At 37.1% G+C, this 15,806-nt stretch overlaps 1 protein-coding gene across 1 annotated transcript; it reads right to left on the bottom strand.

Annotated features, from left to right (window-relative positions):
* Positions 1 to 380: 380 nt before the first annotated feature.
* On the bottom strand, positions 381 to 15,169 carry LOC104520220 (radial spoke head 10 homolog B2). Its single transcript, XM_029087232.1, is given in 22 exon segments — positions 381 to 585; positions 1,033 to 1,219; positions 2,316 to 2,426; positions 2,941 to 2,992; positions 4,159 to 4,237; positions 4,239 to 4,285; positions 5,072 to 5,248; positions 6,292 to 6,399; positions 7,041 to 7,044; positions 7,159 to 7,303; positions 7,407 to 7,486; positions 7,575 to 7,686; positions 8,427 to 8,616; positions 9,083 to 9,204; positions 9,674 to 9,815; positions 10,493 to 10,669; positions 11,509 to 11,629; positions 12,250 to 12,335; positions 13,381 to 13,554; positions 13,763 to 13,831; positions 14,088 to 14,163; positions 14,916 to 15,169. Coding segments are annotated over 22 exon segments (2,718 nt in total).
* Positions 15,170 to 15,806: the final 637 nt, after the last annotated feature.

The following is a 15,806-nucleotide window of genomic DNA, read 5'->3' on the forward strand; positions in this document are numbered from 1 at the left end:
ACTTGTTTTTATGGAATATTTCAGTCAAAAAGCACATTTTAAGCAGAAACCATTTAATTGGGACATATGGTCATGACAAGATACCAGTTCTTGTATCAACTTTACACTGAGTGAATTTTTAGGTATAAGTCAACAGATCTCTTAAAGTTTTGTTTAAAGACTTCCACTCTTGCATATTCTCTTTCTCAAGACCCTTGGAGTAAGAGCAGTTCCCTCTGAAACCAGCAAGTCTTGCATGTACAGTTTTGTCATGCTTGCATTTAGACACTTTACTGCAACTGTGATGTGTTTGTTGTGCTGGGGGGTTTTTTTGTTTGTTTGTTTTTCTTATTTAAAAAGTAATTACTTACTTGAAGGTTCAGTAGTTCCCATTAGAAGATTTATTTCTTCTTTTTCTTTTTGCGAGCAGGTGTCTTGGTAACAACTGGGGGTGCTACAATGGGCTCCTCTTCCTTCAGAGGGGGTGCTAACTCTGTGACAGGCTCCTCTAACACCATCAACTCTGCACTCTTGGATTCAAGTGCTGTTTCTGCTGCAGCTGCTGCTTGCCTTTTTGCCTCTTCTGCTTTTCTTTCAGCAATAACTCTTGAGTGAACAAAGCTGAAATTTAGTGTATTGCAAGGGGGTAGGCAGAGACAGATTTACACTGGCTAAGCAACTACAGCTATATTTACAGGATCAGCAGCATAAACTGTCGTAGAGAAGCAGAAAAATCTGTTTAGTTACAACGTGAAGTCTGACTTAGAGTATTTAAAAAAGAAAAAAGATAGTCAACTGCCTTTACACAGAGCAGGACTCAAGCGCCAGGAAATGAGTTAAGGAGTTCATCAACCTGAAAGCAGCCTGTATTTGTTACTCCCAACAGTAACAGAAGTCCCATGAGTTACATTCTGTATGTTGCCTATTGCACCTGGCTGAGTTTGTTTTACAAGTTAGAGTATGCTATACTACTTTATTAAAGCACAGTAGTGTTCAGTAATTTTGTTAGAAGATAAGAAAGATCAGTACTTCACTCTAAGATACAACACTCACTTTCCCAGCTCCTCATCCTCGATTTTTCTCAGCTCAGCTAATTCAGCATCCCGTATTTGATTTTCTCTTATTTTTTCCCTCAGCACTTTTTCATGCTGGTAGGCAGGAAAGAACTTAGTTGTAAGAAAGATTTGCATCTGACACAGCCACAGACTAAATTTCTTATCTTGTTCAGTTTTAGTTTCTCCTGGTTCACCTGTAACATGTAAATTAAACATGTTTGTTTAGCAGAGCACTTCTATTTCAAATGTGTTTGGGAGTACAGTATTTGCAATGGGAAGGTCTGGCTTCTGCACAGTACAGAAGATGACAACTACAATAAACTTTCAACTGCTGCATGTGAAAGGGGATGGCCCCTGTGTGGGTCTTTCAAGTGACTTGTCCCTGGGAATGGCATCAAAAGAATGTGAGCTCTCCCTTTTACTCCTATGATGTCTTCTGCAGTAATCTGATGACAGTTCAGCATCCATGACTCCTGTGCTTGGGAGAATGGAGGAACATGACCACCTGAAAGAACAGAATTGCATGCAACTATCCAATTGTTGTGACTAAAAAAAACAGGCTAGGGCACATGTGCTGGTTCTTTAAGAAAAAGTGTTTTTTCAGATCTGTAACTTTTCAGTCATCAGATTTCAGTGAAAGAGCTGATGACTACACAAAGATCCTTGTGTACCTATATTCTTGGATTTGGGGTCTTCATCTGTAGAAAGCATTTAACAAGCACAAAAAAAACCTCAACCCAGATGAGATCTGCTAATCAGCCAGAAGGGAGATAACCTATAAAAAGGTTACTAGCATCACCATATGAAAATGCTCTTAATGATTTCTCTTCTGCATGAATGCTGGCCTGTCATAACATAAGACATCTTGCCCCAGACAGTGGTGGCACACCATTAAAAATAATTCTTACATTAAGTAAAAGAAGCGAGACATAGCAGTAATAACTTTTATTTGTCCCAGAGATTAAAAAAAAAAAAAAAAAAAAAAAAGGGGGCAGGCTTGCAGATTGAGCTTCTCATACAGTAAATACAAATTACAGCCTCTAGCTGTCCTACGAATAAAATGTGGCATTTTAAAATTGGGGAAGCTATCTAAGTCAATACTTAAACTTCTCATTTAATTACTAAGTTTCATTTTCTTTAAAATTCTTCCTCCAGAATTAATGTTCATTTACTGCCCTCTTGTGACAAGCTGAAATCTGCATATATAATTAAAATTTAACAATTCAAGAGCTACAAGGGATTTGTGTGTGTGTTAGTCTTAAAACAGTAGGACTGCTTTACCTGTCAGTTTCTTTGCTGGACAGAAATCTTGTTCTTTTTCTGCATCCCTGCTGAAAAATGACGGAACATCATTGGTATCTCCATCAGTTGTGTGAAATGAGAGGCCAGTACCTGATATTGCAAAGAAAGAACATTAAAATTACTCAGTCTGTAATTCTGTTCATTAAACATCAGGTTTGATCTTCAGCACAAACAAAGTTGTCATCTGACCTTACAGCTAGACCTGTGGCTGAAATACTTCTGTACTGATTAAAAGTTTGTTTATAATGAAGGCAGAGTGCAGAGTTCAATCCCCTGTTTCCATGCCCAAATGAGTGGGACAAAACAGGAAGAATTTAGTTTTTAAAAGTCTTTTAAGTTATTTTTAAGGAAAATGTGATAGCTTCTAATTAAAAAGCATAAAAAGATCAGAGATTCAAACCTGCCCAGCTATCCATGTACGGCAGGTGTGGAAAGCTAAATGTAAACCTAATTGCCAAACTGAATGCAGCTACCCTCTGTAACTGCAATACATCCAGCTGTTTCAATTATCACCTACTGTTTTAATCAGATTTAAAGTCGTGGAAAGAGTTAATCTCCTGTAGCACCACTGCTTATAGATGCTTATGGTAACTACAGTACTCACCCAGTAGAAACTCTTGAAGAGGATGCTCTCTGTCTTCAAAAGGTCTCAGTGGCTGGCAAGAAGTTTTAAATTCAGTTACTAAATGCCTGGACTTGTGTTCAAAGTAAAGAGTGAAATCACATGTCCACTCGAGCCATGCAAATTCCTATCTCCAAAGCATTGTGCCAACCAAATGCATTCTGCAACTATGCCTATTTTAAAACATTTAAACTGCAATTCTGTTTCACACTTTCAAGTATTGGCAAATCAGTCATAACACTTTACCTTTGATACCAGCCAGGGAAATAGGATTATCCTATTTCAGAGCTAGAGAAGCACAGAGAATAAAAACTCCTGTTCTTAAACACGTCCCTCTGTTCTTACATGTTGCTCTACATACTATTATTCACCTGGTCCCAAGGAAACAATAATGAATTTCTCTTCCTGACTATATGAATATACTCCAGGAATTACACTGAGTAAAAAGAAGAGGACAACATTCAAGAGTGTATCTGTGAAGGATGCTTTGAAATCTTTCCAACTGTCATCCCAAGCATTTTCTGCAGCCTGATGATGTCACTCTTTTCAAAGGAGTGACAGTAAAAGTCTCACAAAAACTCAGGTCAAACACAATTCTGTTTTCTGTTGGTATATTTTCTAAAAGTCAGGAAGTTTCCAAATTCTCTGTCTGATTTCCATTATTTCAGTACAAAACAGTAATCCTTCCGACTCACCCTGAAATCACACGGGTAAGACAATCCATTTTTCTTCTTGGAATATTAAGACTCTCATTATAGTCATACACTGGGTACAAAATTATAAAGGCAGCGAAGGTGAAAAGTTTGCTGGAAGAATTCTGAAAAGTGTTGTAGGAATTATATTACATTTACCTTCCCCAGTGCTTCTAAGTCTCTCTGCCCACTTCTCAGCTGCTCATTCCTCACCATACAAATAAAGGTAAAACTGTAGCTTTATTCCCCACTGTTTTAGTTAACGTAGAAGATACCACCCAATATTCTAAATAACAATAGCTGAGGGTACATGTGAGAGCAAATGCTTTGTTAGCAATGGAAATGCACCACTTCTAGGCTCGTACATGTATCCAAGCATGGAAACACATCATATTTAATATCAGATTAAATTCTAGTCCTTTTCAAAACTTAAAACTACCCTGGCTACTCTGTCACCCATGAATTGCAAACCCTCTGCTCCATCTTCCAGTGTGGGCTTTTTACACACCTCATGTTTCTTTATTTTGTCTTGTGATACATTTTTGCTTGAAGACAACCATGAGCAAGCATAAAGCTCAGCTGCCTCAAACTTCATCATTTATGTCTGTATCAATTATACTTCTGCTGTACGTGCACTTATAAAAAGTAAATACAAGAAAAATTTTATGTTCAATAAATTTTAAATTAAGATTTTATTTTAGTCTTGAAAAATATGATTGTTTTAACTGGACCATTTCACTGTGCAATTGCATTAGTGCTTGCAGTGATGCAGGGGAATGTGTTCCACAGTATGGGAACAATCGGCCAGAGAACGGGAAGTGCTGGTGTTCAGCGGCATTACTGGCTTACAGAGACTGTGAAACTAGGTGTTTGTGAATGTTCTTTGATTTTATAAAAATTCTTTAATCTTGTGCATAATTCTGAATAATAACAATTCTAAGTCATGCCTTCAACTACCCTGTGCATCTAAATTGCACCAGTGTCACAGGCAGCATCTTACCACCTACAAAATCTTTATTCAAAAGTTTGCCAAAAAGAGAGCATAGCTTAGCTGGGAAACAGCAAGTCTTGGTATGTACAACAACTGCAATGCCATTTTTACAGGGCAATTTTAGACATTCAGCTTAACACAGGAGTGAACCAATTTATCAACTCCCCTTGGAACACTGGAAGACTTGCACGTACATTGTGTGTATTTTATAGTTATCTAGGAAAATGTGCAAGTGTATTGAAACTGTCTCTAGTGATGTTACAATTGAAGGCAGCAACAAATAGTAAAAGCAGAAGGACCCAATCAAATGACTGTTTATGCAAAAAGAAGAAATTGGTGTCTATGTTCAGGAAACAGAACATTTGCAGGGCCCAACCTCACCCTCTAAGTAGGCACATAGTAATATTTCACAGGTCTGCAACAACTTTACCTGGGACAGAGAAAATTCTGGGTACGGAGACACCTTTGTGGTTTCCTTGGAGAGACCCTCGATTCTAAAGCTACTTCTTTTCTGATTCTCACGATCTACTTGCTCCTTAATCATATCACTGGTAACAAACACCAACGCACATTCAAGAAGAGCCTCAACAAATTCAAGAAAAACCATCTAGAGTAAAACAAACACAATGATTCATTCATTCACTTTTGCAAAATTCCTTCATTAATGGGCATATGTACCTGAGCAAGCAAAGAACTCAAAAGTGATCATTTGTGAAATCTCACTGGCCTCATTTATTTACTCAAACATCCCTTCTTCTGAAGAAAAATTGAAAACAGCCAAAGCTCAAAAAATCCAGGAGGTGATACACTGTGCTACAACTTATACAAGTCATATTGAAATAAAATACTGCATCATTTTTGCTGTATCTGGAGCAACAAGAAAATAGATCTCTAACAAATAACACACAATTGTTGCTGTTACCTAAAATGTTTAATTGCATATGATGCTTCCAGAAACCCCAAAAATCAGTGTACAAGAAATCCCTTAGTAAGTCTTACACTGTGTGTTCAGTTTATCAGATACCATTTAAAACAACAATTCAGTTGTGTAATTTACAATCGACTGTCACTGAGTAATAGCTAAATCTTTAAGGATGAAGGCCCTCTATAGCAGGCCAGCTCTCAGGTAGCACAGGAGTCTTCTACAGTCACTACTTGACCTCATGGAGGTGGCAGAACTTCACACGTCACTAATAAGGTTTCTTGGATCACCAGATTTTCAGGTTCTGTGGGTTCACATCTTAATTATTGACCCATCCCAACATTTCCAGTGCACGTCTCGGCAGCTGGAAGCGCCGAGATCCGTCCCTGCGTAATCACTGTATTACAGCCCCACACAGAACTGTTACTAGCAGCAGTGTCTCAGAAGTGGCATTTCACCCGCTCGGTTACGGCATTCTTAAGTTATCTGTAAGGTCGGGCACACTGAGACTGTACGAAGAAAGATAAGCTAATAAGCAAAACATAGAAATACATCAGCTAAACTAGAAGATACAGGTAGAACAAAGGAAGACAAAAACAGAGGCTATGGGAATAAACTAATTCACTTTCCTCCTGTTCTAGCAGATAGGACAGTATTTGCAGCATTTTTTAAAAGTAATTTTAATTGTTCCTGTAGCAACGAACTATGATGCTTTTTCCCATACACACCTCCTCCTCCAGGTTGGTACTACTGCTATCAGGTAGAGGGGGACCATCTTTGACAAGTATTTCCACAAGTCTTGAAGCAGTTAATTGTTTGCTGAGAAGTTTAAAATCCTGGGTAAGAATAAAAATTACACGTTAACAGCACTTAAGGCATTCCCACATGTACCTAATCTAACTCCTTTTATAGCCTCTGTCAAAATTTCTAGTGGTTTCAGATGGTACTTCCACATATGTAATTAACGACAGACAGAAATTCTGGCCCTACTGAAGCTGAAAATATAAAAAAATACAATTTTGCCATCTGATTTTATATATATATATATTTTTTTTTTTTTTAGGAAAAAAAGGCTTGGATTTAAACAGTGACAGCAACCCAAAACCCAGGCATATCAATGCAAATTGTTTCCTAGCTTCAGTGTAATCTTGATCTGTCCCTGAATTACTGAAATTTAATAGAGAATCTCATGTCCATCTTGCCATATATTAAATTAATACATTAATAAAATGGTTTACTGTATTACTTCAAAAGCTGACAGTCTTCGAATTCTACCAGTAAGACATTTTCACATAGACATTTTACAGGATGTGGGGGAAGCCAGCAAAAATATTTATATTCCCTTAAAAGACATTTGTCTAAGATCTGTTGATTTGAAACTACCAAGAAATCAGAATTCAATCCTGAAAAAGTACATAAATAATTTCTGTAGAACAACTGTCCATTTAATGTTTGTTGGACAGTTTGCACAAATAACATTGCTCCTACCTTTTCAGCTGTGCAGAAGCCACAGGGAGTATTTTAAAATGCTCATATAAACTGAACAAATAAAGTGCCATCTAATGATACAAAAAAAAAAAAAAAAAAAAAAAAACAACATCCAAAGGAAGTGCCTCATTTTCATTGTGGGTTCAAATGGAGGTCTGGTACTTGGTCTACAAAAATCTCTGTATATTTCCCAGCATTTGTCTATGTAGCTCATGGCAACAACTGTACATTGTTCTTCAGAAAACAGGACACCTTTAAAAATTAATTGGGGAAAAAAAACAGTTATATAAAAATGTGATGTATGTGGTACTAACTGATAAATTGCACACAGCACAGAAGAAACACCATTACCTACCTTGGATATGACAGGCAGCTGGAATAATATTCCTGGACATCATTTCTAAGAAACACTTATGCAGATAAGGACCCTTCTCTCTACAGTTGAAACAAAAATACTCTTGTCTGGGAACACTCAAACTGATTACACTGAAAGAAATAAACTAAACTAAAAGATGAAACTTACTTGTGCTCTTCACGATAGATATGAAATGCTAGACGAGTAAGGTAAGATAAAAATGTTCTGAACAGTAAAGTCTCATGTGGACAATGTATCTCCTCAAGTGGTGTTTGATCACCTGAAAAATTTTACAAAATAAATCTCTATTGCCATGACATACATTAAACTGCCTATAGGCACATAGACTTGTCAGCCTTTCTTATCTTCTCCATCTCTACCTATCACAGTGTAATAACACTCCTGGAAGAAGCAGACCAGACACAGCATCACTTCCAAACAACCAGGTCAAGGGAGAATAGTCCACCTGTAGCTCAATCTTATAAAATTCTCTTTCTAGAAATGCATCCACTCAGCATATAAGAATGAAAGGCAAAGCGAAGCTGGAGTTAAACCCTTCACATTCTAGGGACACTGCAGAGCATCCCACTGCAGGTCTAAATGACACTGATTAACTGGCTCTGTAGAAGAAAAGAATCATAGTATGTGCAAATCAAAGTTAAGAGTACTGGGGGAAAAAAAAAATTGTTTATTCTACTTCTCTTTCTCAGACCTCTTGAAACTACATATAAGAGTAGTGGCAAGATCAAGGGTGAGTACAGTTTTTGGACAGATGGTTCTTTAGAACAATTTTTAAGTGGTATTTTTAATTTTGCATTTTCTCAACTAAGCACCTTATGTGCTGGGAGAAATATTAACACATCCACTGAAAATTCACAGGAACAGAGGTACTTACTCAGGGCTACTTAACTAGAGTTAAGCTATCAGCTATAGAGTTGAGCTATCAGTAGAACTTGCCACTCTCTGCAGCTTACTATTAAAATTCCTAGATTCTAGACTTGGATCAACAGAAAAACAAACCACTCAATATCCGATCCATTTCAGCAAGAGTTATGTTGGAGTGATGAAACTGGCAGTCCTTCAGAAATCTCCAGAATTGAAGCTTATTCATGAAGAAGGCATTGTCAAGAGAATGATCAGAGCCTAAGCGGCTGTAGAAGGTGTAAATTCTTCTCAGTTCCATAATATGCCTCAAAACAGCAAATTCTACCTAAATAAAGCGAGATATGTTTTCAGCATCACCTCACAGCAAGCAGAGATCAGCTTGTATTGATTCTGAACTGTGCATATAATGCTTTTGATCTTAGAACTTTAGAGAGCATACCCCTAGTTAAGTGCTCAGTAAAGAACTATTCAAATGTAGTTATAATACATATTTTTTGGTGGCTGACAAAAATAAATTAGTCTCTGTCTGCAGACAAACCTCATAGTAGCTAAATGTAGTTGCTGCATGTCCTTCCAGATATGTTAACACATTTTTTATTGTCTTCTAGTGGAAGCTCAGGAAGAGGCAATACTGTCTATTCATTCTTTTTGCTTTTCTGTTTTCATGGCCTTCAGATTTTCAAATAATTCTTTAATGGAAAGAGTTACTTTAATACAAATAAACCAGAAATAAAATAATATGAAACACACAGCAGGAGGAAAACTGAAAATATCAAACAGTAGACACTTACTTGTTTCGCTTCTTCATGTCTCACTTCCCTTGGCAACAAGTCAAGAAGTGAAGATATATCCAACCCAACATTTGATCCCAAAATAGAAGTCTCTTCTGAGCCATTAATGATTGTGATGTTTTCTACCATGCAAATAAAATAAATAATAAACTAAAATGAAGTTTAAAAATATATATACACACAGGGAAGATAAAACATGTATTATTCCTTCTTATCTCACTGACTTCAAACTGAGAATAATAGACTCCTTTATAGTGAGGAGTAGAGATTTCATAATCAACAGTGTAACAACTGAAGAGTAATTTTGCCAAATCTAACCCCTAGCCAAAAGTAAATGCTAATATTACATAAGTTATTAAACTTTCAGACAACAGTATTCCAAAAGCATTAGAAGATGTAGTGTGGATGGGTCATTCTGCTGAAAGTGTCATGCACAGGAAACAAGAATCATGGGAGCGAAACTCCCATCTTTACCAAAGTTCTCTGAAGAAATATGTCTGGCTCTTGAGGAAGCATGAACACATTCACATTATAGTAAAAAGGAACAACAAGATGTGAACTGAGTAGATTTTGTTTTCTTAAGCTGCTTACCAGTGCCAAAATTACTTCCTGTGCAAATGGTATCCAGCTTTTTTGCATTCACTACATCCACTTGAAAAGCAGGATATTCTACAATATGATCATCTATGAACTCTCCTTCATGAACGTGGCCATTCTTGAAGACAAACTTGCCCTATAGATAATTTGATTAACTTCAATATAAATATAAATCAAAGATCAGAAAAAATAACATTAATGCTCTCAATCAAGTTTCCTTTTAAGAATCTTGGCTAAAATGCAATATGTGATATAAAGCAAAATAATTTTTCCAATCCTATTTTATTAAATACTTTGCCATCTGCTAATTATGCTGGGATGAAGAACTGCCTATATATCTGTTTGATTCCAAAAACTATTTTGAGGAAAAAAAACATTTCCCCCACCAAACAGAAAGACTTGTTTGCAATCCTTAGTTTGCACAGGGGGCACACCGCTCAACAGATTTTCAGAAAAAAGTCTGTTAATGCGAGAACATTCTGTGCAAGGACAGTTTGAAATCCGTTAGCTCCCAGTGTAAGAGTGAAATACTGACCAACCACTGCAAAAATCAAGATGTACCTATTGCACCGAAAAACTCCGCAGCAAAACTACTTCTTTATGCTCACAACACACATCTAACCACAGAGCCTGTGGCCCAGCAAGGTCCTGGGAAGGATTCCCACTGCTTTCAGTCTGTCCTTTATGTTGGAATTCCATTCACAATGCAAATTGAATGTAGTTTTCTGTACAGAAATCTAGAGATCCATACAGAAAAGAATAGTCTCCTCTGCTGTTGTCTGTAGTTTTGTCTTACTGCTTGTCAATACTCACCTTGCCATGTTTCTTATTGCAAACCCATTCACCATCATACACTGCTCCACTGGCATATATGAACTTCCCATGTCCATGTCGTTCCCCATTTACAAAATCACCTACATATTCATTCCTTAAAGGATACTGAGACACAAGCATTCTCTTCAAAAACCATATGTGGGTGCCATATCCATGCTGAAAAAAAAAAAAATTGTGTTTAAAAAAAAATAAATCTCCAGAAGAGCTACTATTGCTAGAGGTTGACTTTTACAAAGGAAAACCACATAAGCATTGTTAAGAGTCACTGTCAGCAAATCTCTCAAATAAAACCACCCTGATGATAGCTGCAGTACTTCAAAGCATCCACAGAAGTACATTCGACAAAGGTGCATGGTTGAAGCACTCGGAGGATACACCAAATCAACATATACTTGAGCAAGCTCTACCAACAGGACTCTTAAAGACATCCTTCCTGCCTGAATCCTTTTGATTGTATTGTTGAACAGTCAGCTGAGGAACAGCATGCCAGAGAGCCAGGATGTTCCAGAAGCTGGACTCACAAAGAAAGAGGAAGTAGTTCACATTCTTTTTCCATCAGAATAATAAGGAAGGAACAGAAAATGCCAGAAATCTTCTCCTTCCGTCATAAAACTTTTAGAAGAGGGAATAGTGTGGTCTAATATTTTACAGGTGACACAGAAGTAAATTGCAACATACAGTCACTGCTGAACTAATAGCTCAAGCTAAGTATAGTCACAAACATTCAATTGTTTAAAAATTGTTTATATGAAAAAGATTTATATTTTCCATTAGACAGTCTTACAAAATCATTATTTAATTAAGTCAAAAGCCTTTTCACATTTTTAATATTGCTAACATGACAATCAACTTACAATAAACAGCGTGTTTCCACTATCTCAACTGGCAAAAATCTTACAAAGCTCCTTTGATATTGCTCAAAAGCCCCTATCTAGTTTTACTAGAGTGATGGACAGATGCTGAACTAAAGAGGCTGCTGGGCAAAAAATGAATACCTGTATGCCATACACCCACTGCCCCATATACTCCTGATTAGCTGTCAACCATCTCATTCTTCCTTTTCCATGACGTACATTTTTCTTCCACTGACCTTCATAGATATTTCCAGACTTATAGCTGCAAGCAAACAATAAAAGTTAATGACTCATTCATACTACATTCTAAGTGGATCTTATGAAAGCAAAGTTTATGCAAAAACTCATTGTTAATAAATTTAGTATTTATTAATGCTAAATATAAGCATTAATTTGAAAGTTGGCTCACTGTGACATGGATGCAGAGGTTTTATTATACCCACTGTTTCCCTCCTATTTTTAACTTATTAATCACTGTAAAAATATTAACCAGTTCTTTTTTTCCAAAGAGTCTTCAACACAGCTAATAAAAATATTCTCTTATATACAATTCCACAAATAATTCATTTATTCATGGAAGCAGCTCCATCTGTTCAAATCAATTTGTTTATTTGATTTTAGACGTTGATTTGTAGTTTACCAAAGCTGATTTTGGATTTTGTCTTTAGACATTCTTTTGTGGGAATGATCAGTAGAAATACACCAACATAAAAATGTAAGTTATAGAGAAGGTCTATTTTAGTATTATAAAGCACTTTGTACAATTATTTATTCCACTGCAGAAAACACACTACTATGGAATGGTAGTATTTTAAACAATAGGAGAAACTGTATAATACATGTAAAATAAAATATGAAGATAACAAGTGCTATCATGTTTACCGTCTCATTCCCCATCCTTCTTTGACATCATTTACCCAGTCGCCTGAATACCAAGAAGTATGTTCCTCATCATAATAAATGGTACCCTGAAACAAACAGTACAGTCAATTTAAATACCTAAATATTAATCTACATTAATGAAACATCAGACATGTAATCATGCTCTTACTTATAGTCACTTTGAGACACTGTACTGAAAGCAACTGAAGTGATAAATAAAAAGCAAGCTTTTTTGATTAATATTAGTTAAGATCGTAAAAAAGACTAAGTGTTTAAAAAAATTCCTATGGCATTACGTCAAAGCCTACCATGTTTTTCAAATAACCTGGAAATACTTTCAGAGAAATACTGAGTTTGGCAACTTAATCACAGTAGTCACTCTGATGTAGATCAGTTTTCTGACTCATTCGGAATTCAACTTTCAATAGCAGGTCTACAGTGTTAATTGTTCTGTCTTTCTCTGTCTCATTGCTCCCACCCAGAACAGACTGGACAGACCACTGCACTGGTGACCATCCACAGCAGCCTGTGTGATTTTGGTGTATCATCAGTGACAGAGAAAAAGACCCCATGTAATTAGAATGGATTTTCTTCACATGCTGAGCATCAGTCTTCAAAATGTCAGGCCCAGAAGAGTGTCTCAATCCGGATGCATAAACCATAAAGCACTACTTGCCTTTAGAAAGTGAGAGCTAGGTGTGATTTATAGTAGATAAGGCAGTCTTAATTGTATTTATCATACTTGATCTGCTTAACACACTTAGAAGGTGAGATCACTTTGTCATTACTGGAAAGCTAATTGTTCTGTCATTGTTCTGTGGCTACTGATGTAGTCATCAGTTTTGACTCTGTCATAATCAACATGGAGCAGTATAAAGGACAAACTACATAACAGGCCAATTACTCTTTTTGGATACCATTCATCCCTTTACTGCAAACAAGATCCCATGCCAATTGTTTTAATTGGCATTCACAACATCAGAGGAGATCCTTAGGAAAAACAGATCTCTGCGTAGGAAAAGATCATGCAGTGGCACAAAACATTTTTGCAAAACCTTTGTGCAAGAATGCTTGCTGTTCTAGAGGGCAGTCACCCTCAACCAAAACCACGCTCTCATTTCGTGTTCTTACCTTTTCATGTCGTTTGCCTTTACACCAATAGCCAATGTAAGAAACAGGACGAGTACCACTCCTGAAAAACCCAAATCCATGCCTAATTCCATTCTCAATTGATCCTTCATAAATGCTGCCATCATTCCATGTGTAACGGCCATTAAACATCTGCACATTCTTAACAAATGTTCCCTAAAAGATTAAATTACCACATTTAAAAAACTAAGACTCACTGTTCCTCAACCACCTGGGAGAAGTCAGGCTTGTGATTGAAATCACTGCCACAGTTCTGCAGTTGCCACCCATACTGTACCAATTAGTCCAACTTATTTACCTTCCTTGAATTTGCACATCTAATTGGCTGTAATTGTGTTCAGTTATAAGTTAAATTGCACTTTACCTCGTACTTCACTCCATCAGCCCACGTGTAAGTCCCTTGTCCATGCATAAGCCCTTCAGAAAACATGCCCTTCAAAATGAAGAGAATGGCATTGTTTGCAAATTTATTTTTACCACGACCAAAGCCTAGAGGGACTGTAAGGCTTCAGAAGAATGACATATTAATTCCCCTCCAACTACTAGTTTCAAATTAAGAGTTTTAATGCCAGAAACTAACAGAGCTTTCAAATGCTTACACATTCTGAGTGCTCAACCTCCACCTACGTTAAAAGAAACAGCCTGCGATCCGCTACTACTTTTTTTTTTTTATTTATTTATACACTTACCTTATAAGTATTTCCCCCCTCAAAAAGTGCAAATCCTTCACCCTCATACAATCCATTGACTTTTTCACCTTCATAGCTACAAGGAAAACAAACTAAAGATGAAGATTTCAAGTCACTGCCAGCAGACCTAAACCACAACAGACATATAATAAATGACCTTTGATTTACCGTGGTCCACACACAGGCCAGTCGTTGCATCTAGTACAGAGAAATGAGCTACAACAAAAATTCAGGTTTTTTGCATCTTCCTTGTAATATTTCATGTAATTGTTGTGTTGCCTCAGACCCGTATTTCTTTCAATTAAGAAAACAAATCATATTGGTAGCATTTACTAGCTTACAACCAGACAACCTGATCAGTACAAGAAACATTTCACATAGTCCCCCTGAACTACCAAAGGACTTGGTTAACACTGTCATCCACCTGCTTCCTCAGTTTAGGATATTAAGAGATATGAGCAGCCCTAAACATTAAAAGGCAGCAATAACTGAACATTAAATCACATTTTATTCATTATCTGCATGTACACTTAGACAAAACTTCACCACAGGTGAACAAGCTAAAAGAATGAGGCTCTGGGCAGGCACAAAGCACCAGCAACACTCTAGGATGTATCAGTTTCATAAGGTGTCGCATCTAGGATGCAAGAAATAATCAGAATTCCACATGTATCAGTTTCATAAGGTGTCACAGCTATTAGATCTGAATAACCCAATTCACTGCTTCAAATCAAGCATCAAATCCATGTTTGTATGACACTAGCCAGAGCAGAGATACTTAAGTGAAAATTCTTGACTTATTCACTGATGTATTTGTAACAAGCATACCTTTTTACAATAACTTGACTAAGAATAGGCTCCTCACAGTATCGAGGAACATCTTGGACTGGAAGTTCCTCTGTCTCCTCTGGTTCTTTATCTGGTATCACGGGATTTGCCTCTGCTTCTTCTGCTACATTCACTAAGGCCTGCAAATCCGTCAGCTCTGCTGAACTACTCTCAGCTTTGGTATCTTGTGCAGGAACAGGAGGACGTGTAGATGTTTCTGCCTTCTTGCCACCTTTCTTCTTACCCTTTGCCATAACTACTGAATTGTCTCAACATGTATTTTCCTTCTGAGTATCTACTGTCTTATGTAAAGATTTTTTCCTCTATGATCTATTTGGTTGAAAAAACAAACAAACAAAACCAACAGCTAGCTACATTTAAAGTTGTAAAACTTTTCTTAATTACAATACATTTGTATTTCAAGTTACTGTTGTAGTAACAGTTGCCTTCAGCTTGTGGCAGGCAGACCGCAGAGCCAACAGGAAGCGATGCCGGTGAATTACCTCCAAGAAGTCCATCAAAATCACAATGACAGAAGTGGTACCAATAGAATGGCTTTCGCTACACAAAAGTCTCCATCTTTACTAGGAGATCTTTAGGTGCCTAGATTTAATCATGCAAAAGCTGAAAACCATTTCTCAAAGATACGAGTGTGGTGAGTTTCGACAGTTACAGCTGCACCAGTATTACTGATTTAACTTGCTTTCAGAGTTGAGTTGCAGATTGATCCACAACACAGAGTAACCACTGTAGCTTATAAAAATATTCTGTGGTTACGAGTTAGCTGAAGGCCCCAGGACTGAAGAGCTGCAATGCCAGTTCCCGCTCATGTCATCACCACCGCTCTGGAATACGGGACCCAAACCCGCGCTGCCTGGCCCCGGGCTGGCA

Source organism: Antrostomus carolinensis, unplaced genomic scaffold (genome assembly GCF_000700745.2).
Source record: "Antrostomus carolinensis isolate BGI_N321 unplaced genomic scaffold, ASM70074v2 scaffold19860, whole genome shotgun sequence".
Classification (NCBI taxonomy): Eukaryota; Metazoa; Chordata; class Aves; order Caprimulgiformes; family Caprimulgidae; genus Antrostomus; species Antrostomus carolinensis.